Source organism: Myotis brandtii, unplaced genomic scaffold, assembly GCF_000412655.1.
Source record: "Myotis brandtii unplaced genomic scaffold, ASM41265v1 scaffold482, whole genome shotgun sequence".
In the NCBI taxonomy this organism is placed as follows: Eukaryota; Metazoa; Chordata; class Mammalia; order Chiroptera; family Vespertilionidae; genus Myotis; species Myotis brandtii.
This window is the reverse complement of record NW_005368420.1, coordinates 88,955-110,452: the sequence shown is the minus strand read 5'-3', so window position 1 is coordinate 110,452 and position 21,498 is coordinate 88,955. Positions and strand designations below refer to the sequence as shown.

The window sequence follows — 21,498 nt, the reverse complement described above, 5'->3', positions numbered from 1 at the left end:
TCCCAGACTGCAAAAGGGCGCAAGCTGGGCTGAGGGCCCCCCCCCCCTGGCCCCAGTGCACGAATGTCGTGCACTGGGCCTCTAGTTAATCCATAAAAAACCATAATAAAACAGACTGTGACTGGCAGGGAAGAATCACCATTTTACTGCAATGAAAACATTAATTTTAACCCACACCCTACCTCTTCTCAAAATAAAAAAGCTTTTTGGAGCTCCATTTTCACTGTAGTTTCAGAGCCTCCCCCATCCCCGCTCCCAAGCATCCTATATAATAAAAGGCTAAAATGCAAATTGACCGAACATTTGCTATGACACGCACTGACCACCAGGGGTTAGTGCAGAAGCTCAATGCAGGAGCTGCCCCCTGGTGGTCAGTGAGCTCCCACAGGGGGAGCTCCGCTCAGCAGAAGCCGGGCTCATGGCTGGCGAGCGCAGCGGCAGTGGCGGGAGCCTCTCCCACCTCTGTGGCAGCACTAAGGATGTCCGACTCATGGCTTAGGCCTGCTCCTCGTGGATGACATCAGTCGGACATCCCCCAAGGGCTCCCGGACTGTCAGAGGAGAGGGAGCAGGCGGGGCTGAGGGACGGCCCCCCAGTGCATGAATTTTGTGCACCGGGCCTCTAGTTTCTTATAAAAGCCACAACAATTTTTTGTCTTTTCCTGAACTTCCTATGATTTCCTGGATCCCAGTATCTATGTGCACTGTTTATTCTGCTTGGAAGTCTTCATTATCCCTTCAAGAGTAACTGACATGTCACCTTCTTTGGTAAGCTCTGCCTGATCTGTAGCACAGCTGGTCTATAGAAACCTCTATGGTCCCACATCACTTTGTATTCACCTTGATTATGGCATTGACTACTCTGTAATTATATGTTCACTGGTCAACTTCCCCCACTAGACTGTATCTTTTTCTTTTTTAATTGATTTTAGAGATAGAGTAAGGGAGAGAGAGGAATCCTGCTTCTTACCTTCTTCTTTTTCCCATTCAACACAGCGGTTGGCAAGCACCTGGAAGGCTGCCCAGGCCATGGTGGCCACCTTCTGTTTCTTGGTTTGTTTCTCACTGGAGCTGGACTCGGTCTGACTGCTCAGGCTACACAGCCGATCCATGAGCTGAACGAGGCCACTGCGCACCAGGCACTTCTCTTCACTCCTGAGCCAGGTGGAAAGGGTTATACAGAACAAACATAACTGACCAGCCCTCAAGAATCTCTCACTTAAGACTCAGGTTATCAAAGGGGCAAAAAACATGTCGGTATAGGTCTTTGTTTACAACTTAGAATACTCCCATGTATAACTGAACACAGAAATGTTTTTATAGAATGAGGATCTCCTTCATTAATAAGGAACTTCAAGTTCTGGTTTGTTCATACAGAACAGCAAAGTAAAAACTGATGGCATCAACTCGAGGTTGCTCTAACAGAAAAAAATTATATGTTTTTATCATAAGGGGATTCAAAGAATGACTTCATGAGTGCCTGACATCTTAAAACTATTAACTGAGTGACTAAGAAAGGAAATAGATGTGCACATGAAAAAAATTGACAAAATTATAAGTAATTTCCTAAGGACCTTTTTCTTTTCTTCAAACCTCTTCATTCTCACAATGTAATATAATCTCTAATGGCCACATTTGATCATGTAGGAAGTCATCAATAAGGAATTTACATAGTAACATCAGGCGTCAGGAGGCAAGCTCATTTAATCAGCACGATATCATTGGATAATCAAAGCAAAAAAATCCAATTTTTTAAGTTAAAAATATTTTTATTTAATTAACTACAATGTGGTATAACTGACATACAATAAAAAGCATTTCCTTGCTTACCTGGTGTAAGGTATGGTACACAAGAGTCCAATGCTATTTGCACACGCAATAGGGTAACGAGCACACAAAGACACAACGGAGGTCATGGTCTCGCCAAAGGCTTCCTGGACCTGCTCAACCATCCCACCACAGGTTAGTTCTTCAATTCTAGGAAACAAAACCAAAACTCAGGCTTCCTGAGCCATGTCAAGAACAGTGACAGTGAACATGAGGGCAAGAGATTTCTTCTGAGAAACCTGAGTGTCTAATGAATTTAGAACTAAAGGGATCTTGGCGATCACTGGTGTTTCCCTAACTGCAGGACCACAGGAGACCGTTGGGCAGGATTTCTAAGTGTGCCTCCAAGACAATGCCACACACTCAAGAGAAGTACAAGGAATCCTAGGTTAGGTAAAGTTAAGCAGGCTCCCTACTGCAGGACTTCTCAGAGCCTTATAAAGTTAAAGTCCATAGCATATCTAAGAGCAAGAAATGGTACCCAACATTTCCCAAATGTATTTAATAATGAAAACTACTTATTTGAGACACACCTACAGTGGCCCATGCAGCAATGAATGCTGTAAATGTGATTGTACCTAATGAGAAAGCCAAGGCCCAGATCAGCTAAGTGTCCTTTTCAAGTTCACACTCTATTAGCAGAGAAGGAGAATCTAGCTGACAGAAGTAAGACTTGCCCAGTGTAAAAACACAACTTGGGCTAGATTCTATAGCAATTGCTATTAGTTTAGAACTGGAACTATCTAGATATACTGACAAAGATATGCAATGTAATATTGTTTATAATAGTAAAAATAAATCCTAAGGTTTAAAAATAGGGAGTTGGCTTAATAAAGGTTCAGCAACATGATACAGTGCTATAGAACCACTAATAACATTATAGGAGATGAGATCTATGGTTAGAATAAAGACAGAATACACTAAAATGTTAAGTTTTATTTTAAGATACTAGATTTACAGGTGATTTTACACTTCGGGACTTTTTGCATTTTTTCAAATGTTTGACATGTGATATTAGTAATTGAGGGAAATGTTATGGAGAAATTATTCTGGAAGTAAGTTGTGGTATTGTTAGTGTTACCCACTGAGCCTTCTGGGCACCCCTGTGGTAGGGTGGGCATGTGACTAGTCTGGCCAATGACCAGAGCTCTGACAAGGGGACCGACAGCTTTTGAGATGGTGGTCTCCTCTCTGTCCTGGGCTCCTTGTGATTACCATGAGCCAAGATGGACCTGTGATGGGCATGAGCAAGAACTAAAATTTTGCTTAAACCACCGAGATTTTGGAGTTGTTTGCTTCTGAAGAATAACCAGCCTTCCCTGATTGACAGAAATTTCTCAAGATATTCACATGAGCTCCTGGTTAACACATTTTCCTCCAGCCACTGCCCTCCCTTGTTGGCCAGAATTCCCTAGAGAGTTGCCAGGAGGCACATGCAGCCTCTAGCAGTCCCAGCCCAGGACTGGGAGAGAAAAGCCTTTTCTATTTCTCTCTGAAGATCTCTAAAGCACAGTGGGAAACTGGTAATGCAAAATTCCTCACAAATCAGTTACAAAACCTTCTTCTAAGTTAGTATCTACAATTATGTTTTTAGAAATTAATACAGTAAATAAGCATAAAAGTATACAAAAATACAAGTATAAGGATATTGATTAAAGCACTATTGTTAATGCAAAAACAAACAAAACAGAAAAAAAGGAAGAACGAACAGAAGGGAGGGAGGAAGAGGAAGAGAGAGAAGAAAGAATGAACCGATGTGTCCATCAGCAGGGGATGAGTTAAATAATATAAAATTTAGACATCCATACAGTGGAGGTCCATGAAGTTCTTAGAAACTGTAAAGCAGATTCATATGTAGTGACATGAAAAGATAGATCCAAGATATACAAAGCAAAACAACTCAGATTACAGTAAGGCATGTATTGTATAATAAGAATTAAGTTTTAAAAAATCACACACATACACACGTATGTGTACAAAGAGAATTAAACAGCTATTTATGTATGTGTACTTGATACAACAAGCTGTTAATGAACAGTGGAATTTAAGAGGAAAAGGTGAGTAAAGAGACTTATTTTCTGTATATGCTGAATGTTTATAAAATCATGAACTACTTTTATAAAAATAAAAATATAATATTTTAGGAGGAAACATAAGCAAAACCACAGTCTATGATTTGGTCCCAAGGATAATCTTTGGAAGGTGGTGGTCTCCTTTGCCCATTCTGGACAGGACAGTATAAACCAACAGAAACAACTGACCTGGGTCCTCCCTGAAGAACCATTGTCACTGGACCCACAAGATGCGTCACTCCCCCAACTCGCACAGCTGCAGTCAACAGTTCGCGCATGTGCACCAGGGCCTGCTTGCGAGTGTTTCCCCGCCTCCACCTTGTCTGTGCAGCCAAAAGGAAGCTGCTGCTGGACACCTGAAATGCATGAGAAGGAAGCACGCCTGATTCTGGCTAACTGTCACAGGCCTGTGCTTTTCAGTATTATTTATCTATGGTCGGCAATACGTGACATACAGCTTGGTCAGGGTTGGTGCCGATGAAAGCAAACAGCTGCCCCAGCAGGACACTGTAGGTGGGCTTGTCCCTGCTGTCCTCGATGGCCAATGACTGCAGAAGCGTAAAGGAGCTGCTCCGGTGGCTGGTCCCATGGCGTCGCCTACGGAAAAGAAAACTGTTGGCTCAGGAAAACAAGAGACCCTCAGGGAGTGTGTTTTTTTAATTGAAAAGCATTCAACTGCATGTGGGAATCCAACCTTGGCCATTAGCCATTTACCTCTGATTTGCTCTAGTAAATTCCAAATCTTCATTACCAATCATTTCCAGGTCAGAAGGAGCCGACATGCTACGAAGAAAAACAGGCTGCCGCACAGCATGAGATATCACCTTTGTTTCAGAAGCTGATTTACAAGCTGGAACAGAGAGGAATAAAAGGGTTCACATATCTGCTATCCCATTTGTAAGAATAGCAGCAACCTGGAACTACCGAATAGCTTCGCTTTCTGTGAGACTTCAACCACCAAACCAGCAAGCAAAGCACAACTAATATTTTTAGGCCAATTTTTAAAAGCTAGATATTAGGTTAAAAATAATCTTAGCTTGGAAAACTAAAATCTTTTCACCAAATTGGGTTTCCAAAGAAAGGCTCAAAAATTCATTTAATTTCATAGACTATCAATGTCCACTTTAGTAGAGCATTTTAAAAAGCAAGGGAGAATAAAGTGATTGCTGGCAGCAAAAATTTATTAATTCAAGTAAATCCAGACCCTTTTTTTCACCCAGAGATGGCTTTTGTTCCCCTTTAATCCTGGATTTGTTTATCGAACTTACTACTATTTTGCGACACCTGTTTTGATCATAGTAAGAGTAAATATCACACTTGAGCTAGAATCTGACCAGCCCCTTCCTATAAGATACACTCCTTAACCCTATCCAGGAAAATAGTTGCTTTATAAAGGAACACTTTAATGTAAGAGCCGCTTAGAAAGCACCCCCAGCCTTAGTGAGTCGTCTTTCTATGGGAACTTTAAGTAACCAGGGCTAACGGGGCCAGGGACATTATGTAGCGGACCATCCTGGCATGCGATCTCGCCGCACACTTGGCACACCTCCCCTGATGTTCTCAGGGAGCGGTAGCCTATGGGGAGGGTCAGAAACCTGGGAGTCAGCCTAGACTTCTCTCCTAAGTGAGAGGAGCCCTAGGCAATCAGCTGATTGCAAACGAGTTTGCTTGCTGAATAGTGTCCACCAGGTAATGGGCTGGATTACATGCAGTCTTTCATTTAAGAATATGTTTACTCAACTTGTGTTTTCAGGAGAAGAATTAACACTTGTTATTTTGGACTATGCCCAAAGTTGTGATCCCACTTAAGTAAGAAGACTCAATGTCCCTGAGAAACACTTTTTCAGGCTAACAATTAGAATGGGATCAGGGGGAAAAATCTAATAGTGGAAATTCATGCTAGAAGATTCCACCTAATTATTAAAAGACAAAATGCGGGGGGGGGGGGGACGGGGGACGAAATGCAAACTCAGTTTCAAGAGGAAAATATGATGCATTAAAAGATTCACAATACTGCCCAGCTAGCATGGCTCAGTGGTTGAGCATCCACCTTTGAACCAGGAGGTCACAATTCAATTCCTGGTCAGGGCACATGCCCGGATTGCTGGCTCGATCCCCAGTGTGGGGCACGCAGGAGGCAGCCGATCAATGGTTCTCTCTCATCATTGATGTTTCTCTCTCTCTTTCCCTCTCCCTTCCTCTCTGAAATCAATAACATATTTTTTTAAAAAGATTCACAATATTGACTACCTAGTTATATATGTTACTATGAAAATGGCAAACCATCAACTAAAAATAAAGGGCATAAAATTATAAAAATACATGTCATTGGGCTCCTTAGGATGCTCTCAAGAAAAATGGAAGAGGCAGGCAAGGAAGCATCCCCGGTGCTCAGCTGCCTCACAAAACACCACGTGAATTCAATGAAAAGCATTTTGTGGCTGGAAAAAGTAAAAGGCAAAATAAAAAATGTTAAAATTTCCTTTTTCTTCCTTTCTGAGAGTACACAAGAGTGATTTTTTAAAAAGTAGCTGATGCACATTTTGTGAGCCGGCTAGTGCAAAGAGCCTGTGCAGGGCTGGCTTGGAGCAGTACCCGGAGTCTCCGCAGGGGTCCCCGAGATGCTTCTGGTGAGGCCAGAATGGGCCGCAATGGTGACATGCAGCAAGAGTTCGGCTCGGTTCATTAAGCTCTTCACTAATGTCTTCGTTTTAGCCAGTGGGTGCGAGGGTTTCTGAATAAGAGAATTCACTTCTTGTAGGAACTTCTCCCTATAAAGAAAGGCTCAGGTGCATTTAGTCATTCTCTAGTTTACCAAATCCAAAGCTTTTTCATTACAAAATATATGAGAAGATAGACGGGAAACGAAGCAAAAGTCAACTGATCAATATTGCTCACCTCCCCTTTTCCCCATCAGAGGGGAGCAGGGCTATAAAACTGTGGTCAGTTTTAGTTCTTTCTGCCCAGTTTCAAATGCCATGGTGCTAACTTTTGAAGGTTAAAATCAAAATTCACAAGTCTAAAGTATTTCGTGAGTACACACTATTTTATAAAATATCTGTTGAGACTAGATCTTCACATTTTTTGAGCACCAAGGGAATAAATGAGCTTTGCATAGTTATTAACATCACTAACCTCAGTGATAGGACCATGTTTTCAAGATCATTTCCATCAAAGGAGACTTCCTTCATTGAACACAAAAGTTCTAGTTCTTTCACTTTGTTCTAAAGAAGGAAAAATCAAGAAAAGATGGTATGTGGGATCTGCAAAGACTGAGTTTTTCTGCACATGTTAAAAGGAATAGAAAATTTCAGGGGGAAAAGCACCCTCTTTGGTCCATATTCCTATGCCAGAAGCACATTTGTAAATTATCACTTGATACTTCAGTGATTAAAAATGGTATTGGCCACTTTCTGAGGATTTTTTTTTTCAGTGCTTATAACTCTGCCATTGATTTGATTTTTTAAGGCTTGAAAGCAAAATTTGATAATGATGCTAGCTTCTTTATAACACTATTAATCAGTTAAAAAACAACTTAACAATCCCTAGTCGGTTTGGCTCAGTGGCTAGAGCATTAGCCTGCGGACTGAAGAGAATTCACTTCTTGTAGGAACTTCTCCCTATAAAGAAAGGCTCAGGTGCATTTAGTCATTCTCTAGTTTACCAAATCCAAAGCTTTTTCATTACAAAATATATGAGAAGATAGACGGGAAACGAAGCAAAAGTCAACTGATCAATATTGCTCACCTCCCCTTTTCCCCATCAGAGGGGAGCAGGGCTATAAAACTGTGGTCAGTTTTAGTTCTTTCTGCCCAGTTTCAAATGCCATGGTGCTAACTTTTGAAGGTTAAAATCAAAATTCACAAGTCTAAAGTATTTCGTGAGTACACACTATTTTATAAAATATCTGTTGAGACTAGATCTTCACATTTTTTGAGCACCAAGGGAATAAATGAGCTTTGCATAGTTATTAACATCACTAACCTCAGTGATAGGACCATGTTTTCAAGATCATTTCCATCAAAGGAGACTTCCTTCATTGAACACAAAAGTTCTAGTTCTTTCACTTTGTTCTAAAGAAGGAAAAATCAAGAAAAGATGGTATGTGGGATCTGCAAAGACTGAGTTTTTCTGCACATGTTAAAAGGAATAGAAAATTTCAGGGGGAAAAGCACCCTCTTTGGTCCATATTCCTATGCCAGAAGCACATTTGTAAATTATCACTTGATACTTCAGTGATTAAAAATGGTATTGGCCACTTTCTGAGGATTTTTTTTTTCAGTGCTTATAACTCTGCCATTGATTTGATTTTTTAAGGCTTGAAAGCAAAATTTGATAATGATGCTAGCTTCTTTATAACACTATTAATCAGTTAAAAAACAACTTAACAATCCCTAGTCGGTTTGGCTCAGTGGCTAGAGCATTAGCCTGCGGACTGAAGGTTCCCGGGTTCGATTCCGGTCAAGGGCACATGCTTGTTTTGCAGGCTTGATCCCCAGTAGGAGGCCCCGTGCAGGAGGCAGTCAATCAATGATTCTCTTTTATCACTGATGTTTCTATCTCTCTCTCCCTCTCCCTTCCTCTCGGAAATCAATAAAAATATATTTTTAAAACAAGGGAGTCAACATGTGCATTCCCATAAAAATAACTTAAGAAGTAATTTATTATTTGTATTGACATGTTGTTCTAATACATTTTATTTAACTCTTTTAAAGAATGGGTGCATTTTGGGGTGTGCAACATTTTAGGAAGTGACCTGATTCTATCTCTGTGCACGTGGCATGTGCTCGTACCTCGTTGAAGTGATAGTCGTAGAAGAATGGCGTGTTGCTCTCCAGCTTCCCCTGCGCGGCTTCCTCTGCCTCACTCTGCCATTTCTGTTCCAATTCTGCAACACTCTGCCATTGAAATAAAACAGCGTGAACGTCAGTGCAAACGGGAAACGTGTGCGGCCTACAGATGCCGAGTGCTAGTCCTGATCGTCATAAACATTCAGGTCACTTTGTAAACTTCCTTACATGTCTAGGAATGAAGTGATTTCCAACAGCTATAGGTTGGTGTTTAGCTTTCCCTTACCTGCAGTTGTCTCTCCATGGCATTGAGTTTCTTAAAGGTCTCTCCCATAATTTTACACAGTAAGTCATACTCCTCAGCGTGCTCTTCTTGATACTGGAAGTTTATGAGAGACTGCAGTGCATCAACCAAGTTCAGGTGCTTAATCACACATGACACCACCATCTCCTCCATCACATCTGGCTGAATTACCTCTCTGTGATTACAAGGGGAAGTGGTCAAGGATATGCCATGTGCTCAACTTACCAGTACATAGGCTTTGATTTAAATATATTAAATATTCACCACACCTATTCCAATAAAGAGGCATGAACATTATATGATGGCTTTCCTATCAAGTTGGCAATAATTAAAAATATTTAACTGATAAAACTAACGTTGGCTGATAAAGCTGAAAATCAAAATGAATGATACTTCACTTTCTATGATTCATACATTTTGAACTCTAGTCACATTAGAGCTGGAAGAGGTGTCAGAATCAAAAAAGACCTTTGGCACCATTTATCTGCCAATTAATTTTATGCAGTTTGTGGCTTGTAGTATTTCGTGTGTATGGATGTTGAGCTGAAAGCAATGGTGCTTCTGTATTTTTTTCATTTTAAATGTCATTATTCTTTATATTTTTCTCTGAAATAGGCAATCTTGCCTCCTTAGGCAGAGCAGAGGCTTGCAAAATAGGGTTCACTTTAAACAAAAATACCATGAAGACATCTGTAACTGCAAGACTTCTAGAATAAAGACCCCTCCCTCACCATCTCTCTAGGCATCAAAAACAAAGAAACACCGCTTGACTCTATGGAAATGAAAGTAGATGATAAAGCCACCTGAAAAAAACCTAGAACTTGTCAAACTGTAGCATGCATCAGAATCATATGGAAAAATTGTGAAAACAGATTATTGGGCCCCATCCTCAGAGGTCCTGGTTCAGCAGGTGTGAAATGGGGCCCAAGAACTAACAAGTTCCCAGGTGATGCTAACTGCTGACTACAAGCCCACAGAATGGGGCCCAAGAACTAACAAGTTCCCAGGTGATGCTGACTACAAGCCCACACCAGAATACCACCTGGGATACTTGGTTAACAATCATTAAATAAACATTAAATTAAAGGTTCATTTGCTAGACTATAAGAAAGTTACCCCCCTTCAACTATTTAAACGTTTTTCATTGGAAAAATGAAATGCTACACAGAAACATACTTTATGCTTGGTCTAAATTGAGGTCTAGCACGCCCAGAAATTTCCCTGAGCTTTATCATGATTCCTGGAGGCAGCCTGATCCGGGGCAGGTCAAAGTAGCTTCCAACTGGAGGCACGAGGACGTCAGAGGGGTAGGTGAATTCTCTGTCTTCCTCAATGGTCAGAGGCAATGGAGACGGGCTTGGAGTAAGGGCAGGGGAGATCACGCCATTGGCTTCCACCTGCCACTGGCACCTGAACAGACAGAAAAGAGGTTCTGCACTTCCTCTTCCATCTGGAAAGCTACTTAAAGTTTGCAGACAAATAAAACATGAAGGATCACATTATGTATTTATTCACTACTTAAATATGCTCTAAAGAAAATGAGCATATTATACAAAACCACATCTTTGGAAATCTACCTCCTTCCCAACATTTCATTATGAAAACTTTAAAACATTTTAAAAGCTGAAAGAATTACATGGTTATCAGCCATATACCCATCGCCTAGATTCTCAAATAAATATTTTGCCCTATTTGCTTTATCATCCATCTACCCATCCTTTTGGGGATCCTTTAATTTAATTACACAATGACACCCACAGGATTGTCAGGCAGTAGGCACAATCATCTGGGAAACACTAAAAGTCGTTTTCCACATCAAGTCATTTGTCCTTTGTGAGCAAAACCAGCCCCATTTGAGCCTTTTGTTACCTTTGTAAAAGTTTGGACCGCAATAGCTCCTGACAGGCTTCTTCTTCTTTGGTAATTTCTGGTCCATTGTACAGGATTCTTAACATGGAACAAGCTAACACAGACAGACCTAAAGCCAGGTCTACCAGAAAGGGCAAGCCTCCTGACACATCCTCCGAAGACTCCTACAATGCAGACAGGGGCAAACCACACTGGTCAGTGCACATGGCAGAGCCCTTCCACCTGCACTCACCACACTGCACTGTCCCCAACCAGAGGGCTCACAGAGCAGCATCAAGTACCATTGCTATGGGACACAGGGACAGCACCCAACCATGAGCAGAGAGATGGTGGCACTGGAATGACCACAGAGTGAAGTCTCAACACAGTTCTGGAGAGAGAAGAGCCAATAAGACTCCATATTAGAAACAGCACAGATCCATGCATGAGTGTTTGGGTAACTCCTCTGCTGTGCCTACCTGGGTATAAGTCACTATTTCGTTTTGTCACCTCCATCCTGTGCTCAAACCAAGATGTTGTCAATGATGACAGAGGATTCATTCAATAAATATTTATTGAGTACCTCCTGTGTACCAGCCATTGCTCTAGGAGCTTGAGATACAGCAGAGGACAAAATAAAGATGCCTGCTCTCTCAGCGCTTCCGTTCTAGCAGAGAATTCCACTCCAAAGAGTCTTAGCTTGCTTAACCTTAAGTGATCCCCAATCTAAAATACACTGTACAAATCAGGCACCTTGAGGGGCTAGTAAACTCCTACTCCTCCCTCTCCTGTTTTTTTTCAGGTGGGAAAATAATTTATTTACATAGATTCCGGGGTCAGAGGGAGGTGGGGAATAACTATTATGCACTGCTAAAAAGAGTAGATAAAACCTGTACACAGAGTATAACACAAATAATTAATCAGAGACAGACCTAGTCTAGCAAGAAGAGCCTTTGGGACTAGGATGAAAATAATCTGACCCTACTACTCTTAAAACCCAGAGTCCAAACGCTTAGTGTCTAAGCTTTCTTCGTCCTATGGAAAGAGTCTGGAGGCAGATCACCTCTTCCCGGCTTCGAAGACAGAGCCCTGGCCATGGTTCTCTGTGCTGCTAAATGGATCTGAGGTCACAGCTTGTTTTATTCCACAAAACCACCACTTACTACCAGTAGTCTACGCCTTTCAAATGGAAGAGATGGATGAAACAGTGACTCATATTCTGCCCTGCTTCCAAGGCAAATATGATGTATGCAATCAAGGCACAAAGGAGAAAGGTCTATGTCCACAGCAGAGGTTAGTCAAGTACCTGAGCTCGAACTGTGCAAGCAAAGCCCCACATGGCTTTGTCAGGAGTGTTGTGTTCACGGCCACTTCTCATTTCAAAGGAGAAGGTGACTGTATCTCCTTCCACCTTAAAATTTAAGGGGGGGAAAATGCACTTTAAAAACAAGACACACAGTTTTCAAGAGAGCAATGAATTTCAGAGATTTACTTTCAAAAGGACCACAGCAATACTTCACTCCTTTCCTCACTTGCTTTTTAAATTCAAATTCCATCCCCTCTCATTTGGACATCAACCTTTCAGGTGTCTCTCCTGCCCAGGTGGCTTTTGGGACGAGGCATCTGTGAAGTGGATCACAACTGCCCAATAGCAGGATCAGAGTAAAGATGAATCAAATCTTAAGCATAATTTTAATAAATACCTTAAATGTCTATTCTTTCTGCCCTCCTCCCCCCTCTTCACATCACCACCTCACTTGTGCCAATAAGGCAAGCAAATGGCCCGTGTCGTGCAGAACACAGAGGCAGTGCTGGAAGAGCCTGCTCTGTGTGGTAGAACCAACACAGTGTTTGAGAATCAAAAGGCAGGAAAAGAGAACAGCTAAAAGTGCTGTGCTGATCTGGCGTCGGATGCTCATTGTCTGTGGCTGAATTAGAGCGGGCACATAATGTATATGAGATAAAGGCTCTGGGAACACACTTGGGAGAGGTTTGGGGGTCTTAATGGGTTTTTCAGTTCATATTCATGTTCTAGGTAGGTATGTTGTATTTCAAGGGCCCAGATCACAGAGCATGGCTCAAATCTTATCAGTCTGAGAATGGATCATTTTTGCTCCTAAGGCCCAAATTCATCTGCAAACATTGGTTCCACATTTTTAAACTTCAATGGCCCTGTGGGTCCAGGGCAGCCACAATAAGGGTGTCCTTTCTCAGAGAAGAAGTGAGCTGGAAGAACTAGCAGTCCTTTCAGTGGCCAGGGAAGGAAATGCTGTGACCACCTCAGTCCATGCAGTAACCCGTGGGACAGGCTCTGCAGTGGACAGGGGTCTGATGCCCTGCAAGGGAAAGGAGGGTCATTTTGAATGAAGTAGTGACTTCACAGGCCTGGCAAGGTAGCCCCACCTCAAAAAAGCCGCTGTGGCAAAGTTTTCTGGAATTCTAGTTAATATACTTGGGCCCGTGAGGAATATAAGTTCATTTTTCTTTTCTATGAAGTGAATGTGACTGGATACCATACCTTCACCAAGTCTTTCGGCCAACCAGTTCCTAAGACACTACGGCTGCCATATCCCAGTGTATTGCCTCCATACTCAGCAACCTTCCTACTGTTTGTGTTAGGCCCCGCGTATATCACCAACTTCAAAACAGAAAATATACTGTTAGACTGTAAAAGAAAAACAAAAACAACATCTACAAATAAAAAGGCTGCAGAAAATGTTTGTTTAAAAATACATTTATAACCAGGCACTGAAGTCATAATATAACTAATATTCCCTGATTTTTTTTTAAAGGTACAACTGATATTAGTTTGAATGCAATCAACCATTGGTATTTACAAGGCAGCTACAGAATAACAAATATTATCACAATTTAATTGACTTGGGCACTTCACATTAAAATAGTTATACTCAGTTAACATATATATATATTTTTAAAATAGCTATTTGAATCCTAAATAACTACATATAATTCATTAATAAAAGGTACAGTTTGCCCCCTTAAGTCCTCCCCAAAATTAATAAAGTGAGCAAATACAGGTAAAAAGATGGTTATATCTCCTACAACAACAAAATAAAAGCAAAAAACAAAACAACTCAAAAAACTCTACTCAGTTAACATATATATATATTTTTAAAATAGCTATTTGAATCCTAAATAACTACATATAATTCATTAATAAAAGGTACAATTTGCCCCCTTAAGTCCTCCCCAAAATTAATAAAGTGAGTAAATACAGGTAAAAAGATGGTTATATCTCATACAACAACAAAATAAAAGCAAAAAACAAAACAACTCAAAAACCTCAATGAATGAGATTTTAAAAAATGCAACAAATTGAAAATAAGCCATATATTCTTAGAATGTTGCTTCATGGTATAAAAAGAAAATGACACAGATTTGGGCAGAAAGGGGGCTGCTTCTTGGGTCAGTTTTCATGTATCAACGCTTTTCTTCAATAAAGGCTCTTCGCTGATATCCAATTAACCACCTTTCGAATTTAGAGGTCGTGTGGCATTCAAATACTCTCACAGGAAGAATAAGGCTCTGGCTACTGTGAATACCAAATCCTGTCTTCCAACATGTACTGACAGCCTCTGACTGCATCAGAGAGATCAGTTTGGATCTAAAAGCTGCACTTTTAGTCCTGGACACTTATCATTTTGTGACTTTGTACCCTCCTGACACCAGCGGGACCACTGGAAAAGTATATGTTTCTTCTATCCATGTAGTGAGCATCCCTGTACCTCCACATTTAACACTAGTATCTAGTGCAGGTGCAGGTCAGCATCCATCAGAAGATGCAAATTGCTGGCTTTTAATGGAGAAACTTAATGACACCAACTAAAATGGCAACTCTTCCATTTCTATTTTAAATAGTCATTATCGTTTGAATCTAAAACATGGGGGTAGCTGATGCCAGGGGCTATGAAGTGGTGTAGACTGATGCCACTTTTTTTTTAAATCTATTTTTTGAAAGGCCCACCAAAGACTATTTTCTAAATTCTCTTGTTTGCAGCTATGGTGATTTTGGGGGCAAGTCTTAAGTCCCTCCTGACATCTGGGAATCTTCACTAGCCTAAAGATAATAGGGAAGAGGATTCTATAATTTGCCAGTAGTGTGTTTTACTATTTCATTGTATATTCAGTTAAGAAGTCCTTTATTCTTAACCTAAGTATCCCTCGGGATATAAGACCAACTGCCCTTACAAAGTTCAGGAAGGAGAGATATAACAGACAGCTAACAATCTACATAAAAATAGTCCTGTGTAAGTACAAAGCTATTAGATAATCCTTCAGTTGTTCTTTTATATGTTACAGATCACGATTTCATTAGCCTTTCCTCATAAGTTCAGCATAAAGGTTTATAATGTAACAATTATAAACAGAAGAAAACATCTCAAGCCCTAAACACTTCCTTTTACTTATAATTTGGTTTGGCCACCAGGTTGGAAACTACACCTCCTCCAAGTATGTGGAGGTGTAGTCTCCTGAGACAATGGCAAAGAATAACCTAAACAAAGACAAGCCCTAACACACCTTTAACCCTTCTAAAAGGACACCTTCTCCCCAAAAGATACATGAGAAGCCCCAAGAATTGGGCAGTAAGACCTTTCTAGATGAATGGACACACATCTACAGGAATTCCAAGCACAGAGGGAGGCAGGAAGTAAGCAGAACAAAAAGAAAAATTTCCTTTGACTCGGATCTAAACTTTGAAAGCTAACAAAAGCCCACTTTCAACATGTCATTAAAACACTTCTTAGACCCCAGAGGTGCTGGCTTTTTGACTCTCCCAATCACTACCTTCAAGGCATTATCTTAGGGAAGTTCTTCTAAGAGATATCTGCAGACAGAAATACGTCAAGAATGATGACAAGCAGCAAAGGAAAATAAGAAGCATATAAAGATAATCAGCTTATTAGCGGTGGAACCAATTCTAAAGCGGTTCTTGCTTACTTTGTCATAGTCATATTGTGAAGAGCATCTGCTATCGAATCTAAGATACAGGCAGCGGGCTCCTGGGATGTGGACAGTCTCTTTAAATTTATAGTTGTCTCTGACAGGATGGACTGTTTCCACAGTCTTGCCAGCAGCCCATGGAGCAGGAATCTTTAAACCAGTGAGAAAGCCTGGCTCTTCCTTCTCTTCCAGCATCCTACAACCAGACAAAGAGAACATGACTAGTTTAGCAGCAAGGACAGGAAGAAGAAAATTAACATAGTGAAATAGAATAGGTTAAGAAATGTCACTTTAATTTTCCACAGCATGCAGTATGACAACATTGTGGCTTTTGGATGCTTGATATCAGTGGCGATCAGAAACATTTAAAAAAATCCTACATATAAGGTTCTTTTCTTTTATTGTTGTTATACAATATATTTGCATTTCCATCTCTTTTTTCAAGGCGGAAGTCCAAATCATACCCAAGAGGAGACCTCGCCAACTCTCATTTAAAGTTACTCAGAAAAAAAAAAAAAGAAGATACTGTAAGCGTTTAAATTGGCCAGTTTCCAAATCCCACATGATCAGCATCCTATAAAGGTTCCTTTTGTTGATATCTGAACATCAATTGCTGAAAACTCCATAAGTCTATGCAACTACTTTATACTGTAATTTTTACTACAGAAAAATACCTTCAAAGTTCCTCTTATCTATTATAATTGAACTCTCAAGGACGTCAGAGCCCCCGGTTGTGGGATACAAACTCCCAATCCTGCACTTAGCTGCTGTGGAATTCTTCTCTTTCAGCTCTGTGCTATCCAATGTGGTAGTTACTTAGTCAAAATATGGCTACTTAAATTGAATCTAAATTAAATACAATTTAAAATTTAATTTCTTGGTCACATTAGTTACACTTCAAATACTCGATAACAGCATGTGGCTGTCGCCAACAGTACTAGACAACAAAAATACACATTTTCATTACTGCACAAAGCTCACTTGGATAGCATACTGCTCTAGAGAAACCCAGAAGTCCTTCCTTTCTGATCAATGCTTTTAAAGACAACTTCAGTGAGATGTAATTAACATATAACAAATTGCACTTATTTAAAGTGTACAACTTGGTAAGTTTGGACACATGGATACACCTGTGAAATTTCCTCCTTCTTCTTGATAATCCAGACCACTTTGCTTTCTGTCACTAGAAATTAGCTTGCATTTTTCAGAGTTTTATATAAATAGAACTATATAGTATACCAGAGGCCCGGTGCATGAAATTAGTGCACTCAGCAGCTGAGGGGGGGAGGGGGGGAGTTGTTCCTCAGCCTGACCTATGCCCTCTCGCAGTCTGGGAGCCCTTGGGGGATGTCCGACTGCCGCGGAGGTGGGAGAGGCTCCCGCCACCACCACTACGCTCACCAGCATAAGCCCAGCTTCTGGCTGAGTGGCACTCCGCCTGTGGGAGCGCACTGACCACCAGGGGGCAGCTCCTGCATTGAGCTTCTGCACTAACCCCTGGTGGTCAGTGCGTGTCATAGCGACTGATCCTTCCGCCGTTCGGTCGATTTGCATATTAGCCTTTTATTATATAGGATACCTTTTGTGGGGGTTTGGCTTCTTTCATTCAGCATAAGTAGTCTAAGATTCATCCATGTTGTTGAATATATCTATAGTTCATTCCTTTTTATTGCTGAGTAGGATTTCATTGTATGCTTATACCAATGTGTGTATATATCCCCTCACTTGTTGATGGACATTTGGGGTGTTTCTTGCTTTTGGGCTATTCTAACTAAAGCTGTTATAACCTTCAATACAAGTCTTTGTCAGAATCTATGCTTTCTTTTCTCTAGAAGTGAAATAGCTGGGTCATATAAGTTTAACTTTTTAAGAAACTGTCAAACTGTTTGCCAAAGTCATAATGTTTTACATCCTCATCATTAATATTTGACAATTTGTCAATTCTGAACTAATCTCTTGATCAGTGGAGAAATTTATTCTAACCTGCTCCTATAAGACTACAAAGCAATTCTATAATTATCCGTAAAATTTTGTCCCTGAATTCTCTTTCTTTTTTCGGTTAGATGATCCTTGCTAAAAATCACTGTTGTAAAAGAAGCACTAGGCTTTCACCAGAAGAAAACAAGGCAGGGGTTCCTGCGAGGAAGCAGCATCGCTCACCTCTCATCAGGGAACAGCCTGCCCTTCTGGTCTGATGCACCACATGGGGAACAGCCCACCTCGGCAAAAACTGGACACTGGGTTTTAAGCAGCAAAGCCGTCTGAAACACAAAACCATCATCATGTCTTAAAGTGCTTACGTCAGTTATCTGGATGGTACCAGAGCCAAACTTAGAATTATCACTTAAATCATCTTTTTGCAATCCTAGTCTGCCCTCTTTCACTAAAAAATGCTTTGCTACTTAGACCATTTAACATCATTTTAATCAATGCTGGAATGGAACATATTTATATTGGTTACCGATAGCCACCAAGAACTCAGAAGACGAAATATCATGGCAGGATCTCAGTAGCATTGTAGATTAGCACTTTTATAGCTGACCAGCAATTAGTATTTGCTAAAAGATTGCAGTAAATAATTTAGTCAAACAAATAAAATGTTTTCCTTTAATGTTTCAGTTTACTTTTAAGACACGATGTTTTTCTTCATTCCATTGTTAGTTCCCTTGGCTTCTGAGAGACATGGTTATATTTATTCTGCCTTCAGCGAATGCACATGGCTGCAGAGCAGTGCACACGGGCACACCAAGGATCGTACCTGACTGGTATAGAGTACCAGCTGCACTAGCTGAGGCATCAGGGCATCGGCCATGATCAGAGTCTGCAAATTTGGATGCATCAGGGAAGTCAGTAGCACTGGAAGAAGGTGACCAAGCATGGTAGCTTTAGTAACTTGTTCCAAGCCTTTTAACCTACAAAAAATGTCAAGAAAACGCACTGCTTATGTAATCCCCCAGCATGTGAAAAAGCAACTGACATCATCTTTATCTGACAAATTCTCTTGAATTAGTGAAGCACTTATAGTTGACAGCAATTTAATTCACAAATTTCCCATCTTCTACTACTAAGAGAGGAAACAGAAATCTCAATAGATTTCCTCTTCAGCCTATGATTTTGCACACACAAAAAATGTTTACATGGTGAATTTCATAGCACCTCTAAAGCGCTTTATAAATGGGTCTTCTAGCCCTGACCGGTTTGGCTCAATGGATGGAGCGTGGGCCTGCAGACTCAAGGGTCCCGGGTTCCGTTCCCGTCAAGGGCATGTACCTTGGTTGCGGGCACATCCCCAGTAGGGGGTGTGCAGGAGGCAGCTGATCAATGTTTCTAACTCTCTGTCCCTCTCCCTTCCTCTCTGTAAAAAATCAATAAAATATATTTTAAAAAAAGAAATAAATGAGTCTTCTAGGTAGGCAAATGGCTATTCTAGGTAGCTACCAACTGCAGAGCTCCCTTGGCTCTGGGGCTGCCCTGAGTCTCTGACAGCAAGAAAATGAGTGGCTACACCACCAGTTCACCTGCTCACAGAAGTAATCCCCACTTTTGCCTAGAGAAACTGGCTCGTGTGGGGTACAGAGGCAGGCAGATTTTTCATTTGACTTTAAAATCACACCCCCCCCATTTTATTGAGATCTAATTGACATATTAAATTGCATAAATTTAAAGTGAACAATGTAATGACTTGACATATCTGTATATTGTTAAATAATTACCTAGGCACAGTCTTTTTTATTTTTAAAGAATTTGCAATGCCTCTCAGAGGCAGGCAGATTTTTCATTTGACTTTAAAATCACCCCCCTCCCATTTTATTGAGATCTAATTGACATATAAAATTGTATAAATTTAAAGTGAACAATGTAATGACTTGATATATCTGTATACTGTTAAATAATTACCTAGGCACAGTCTTTATTTTTAAAGAATTTGCAATGCCTCTTTTTAAAAAAAAAAAATTTATTGAGTTCAGAGAGTAAGGGAGAGGGAGAGAGAAATAGAAATATCAATGATGAGAGAGAATCATTGATTCTCCTGCACACCCCCAACTGGGATCGAGCCTGCAACCTGGACAATGTGCCCTTGACCGGAATCGAACCTGGGACCCTTCAGTCTGCAGGCCAATGCTCTATCCACTGAGCCAAACCAGCTAGGGCACCTAGTCATATTCTTAACATCCTAATCTTCTGCTAGAAGAATTAAGATATGTGACTTACCCAAAGAGAGATGTGGGTTAGGTAAGTTCTCTAAGACTACTTAGGATATTGGGATTGGAACCAGAAACAGAGCTCAGATCTCCCAGGCTCTCAGACTGTATCTCCTCCCAGGGCAGATCTGTACCACTTGCCAACAGTGAACCTCACATGCCTTAACAAGCCCAAATGCAACACTGTTCTCAGTTCCAACCTGCCCACCTACTCCCTGGGAGAGGCTCAGAAACAGGGGCGTGGGGACAGATGGGTGCCTGCAGGAAACGTTACACTGCAGGATTGTTCTAGAGCAGCATCTCTCACGTTAAAGCCATCAACACGCATGGCATGTAAGTCATCTTTAACAGCAAACCACAGCAGAAATTTTAATGGGGAGGACTGAGGAAAGGCTTTATTCCTGGGAATGAGACGTTCATCCTATATATAGGTCACTCCTCTGTCTGGAGCAGTAAAATTACAGTAAAATCTGAGATATCCTGTCAGTGTTATCCTTTGCATAGCAGTTAATTGTCGGCATCACTAAGTCACTGCTACCTCCCTAAGGTACCTCCCTAAGGTACTTACCATGAGAAACTAAGTGCACATGGTGCTGAGCTCGGGACTAATGAAGGTACAAGACCCGAAGGTCAGAGCCGACGCTGCCCCCACAGCCTTGCTACCCTCAGTTCACGACTGTTAGCCCAATCATACCTATAAGCACCATCACTGAGATCTAATTGACATATAAAATTGTATGAATTTAAAGTGAACAATGTAATGACTTGACATATCTGTATATTGTGAAATGATTACCTAGACACATTCTTTTTTTTAAAGAATTTGCAATGCCTCTTTAAAAAAAAAATTATTGAGTTCAGAGAGGAAGGGAGAGGGAGGGAGAAATAGAAACATCAATGATGAGAGAGAATCACTGATTAGCTGCCTCCTGCACACACCCAACTGGGGATCGAGCCCACAACCTGAGCAATGTGCCCTTGACCGGAATCGAACTCTTTACCATTAAAGAGTTCTTTTGCACTTGGCTTTGAAACACCTGCCCTTTCAACTTATTCTCACAAAAACCCTGTATATTAACTGAATATCTGATAAAAGATTTCACTTTCATAAGCAAGTTGTCCTTCCTGAAGGGCAGCAGGTCACAGTTCACAATCCTTTTCCTCACCTCTGCTCACGGTCAGGTATGTCACTATTTATGAGGGCGGTTGTGACCTGCTGTAGCATTTCCAACACTTCATCACATCCAGTCAGGATCTGGGTGGCAAGAGCCAGAATACTGACCTTGAGCTCCTAGGTAGAAAATACCATAGTGTTATTTTTAAGCTTTGTGATGAACATGCACTCACAATGACAACATGAAATGACATATTTTATGATGCATTTCCAAATTAAATAATGAGGTGGCCAGAATAAGCCCAAAGCAGTAAGTTCCGCTAGGATGGGAAGTGGCAATTTGATTAGGGAGGCTAAGGTCGGGAGTGCTGACAGAAATA

At 40.9% G+C, this 21,498-nt stretch overlaps 1 protein-coding gene across 1 annotated transcript in view; it reads right to left on the bottom strand.

Moving 5' to 3' along the window:
* HECTD4 (HECT domain containing E3 ubiquitin protein ligase 4) overlaps positions 1–21,498 on the bottom strand; it is a 126,511-nt gene that overhangs the window by 63,173 nt on the left and 41,840 nt on the right. The window contains exons 18-34 of the mRNA XM_014547721.1: positions 21,171–21,295; positions 18,561–18,714; positions 17,963–18,063; positions 15,800–15,998; positions 13,359–13,478; positions 12,147–12,251; positions 10,862–11,025; positions 10,169–10,402; positions 8,975–9,167; positions 8,692–8,796; positions 7,883–7,971; positions 6,494–6,669; positions 4,613–4,748; positions 4,354–4,495; positions 4,088–4,254; positions 1,830–1,976; positions 970–1,154 (exon numbers count right to left, since the gene is read on the bottom strand). Coding sequence (XP_014403207.1) covers positions 970–1,154; positions 1,830–1,976; positions 4,088–4,254; positions 4,354–4,495; positions 4,613–4,748; positions 6,494–6,669; positions 7,883–7,971; positions 8,692–8,796; positions 8,975–9,167; positions 10,169–10,402; positions 10,862–11,025; positions 12,147–12,251; positions 13,359–13,478; positions 15,800–15,998; positions 17,963–18,063; positions 18,561–18,714; positions 21,171–21,295 — 2,542 coding nt within the window. The remainder of the gene's footprint in view (positions 1–969; positions 1,155–1,829; positions 1,977–4,087; positions 4,255–4,353; positions 4,496–4,612; positions 4,749–6,493; positions 6,670–7,882; positions 7,972–8,691; positions 8,797–8,974; positions 9,168–10,168; positions 10,403–10,861; positions 11,026–12,146; positions 12,252–13,358; positions 13,479–15,799; positions 15,999–17,962; positions 18,064–18,560; positions 18,715–21,170; positions 21,296–21,498) is intronic.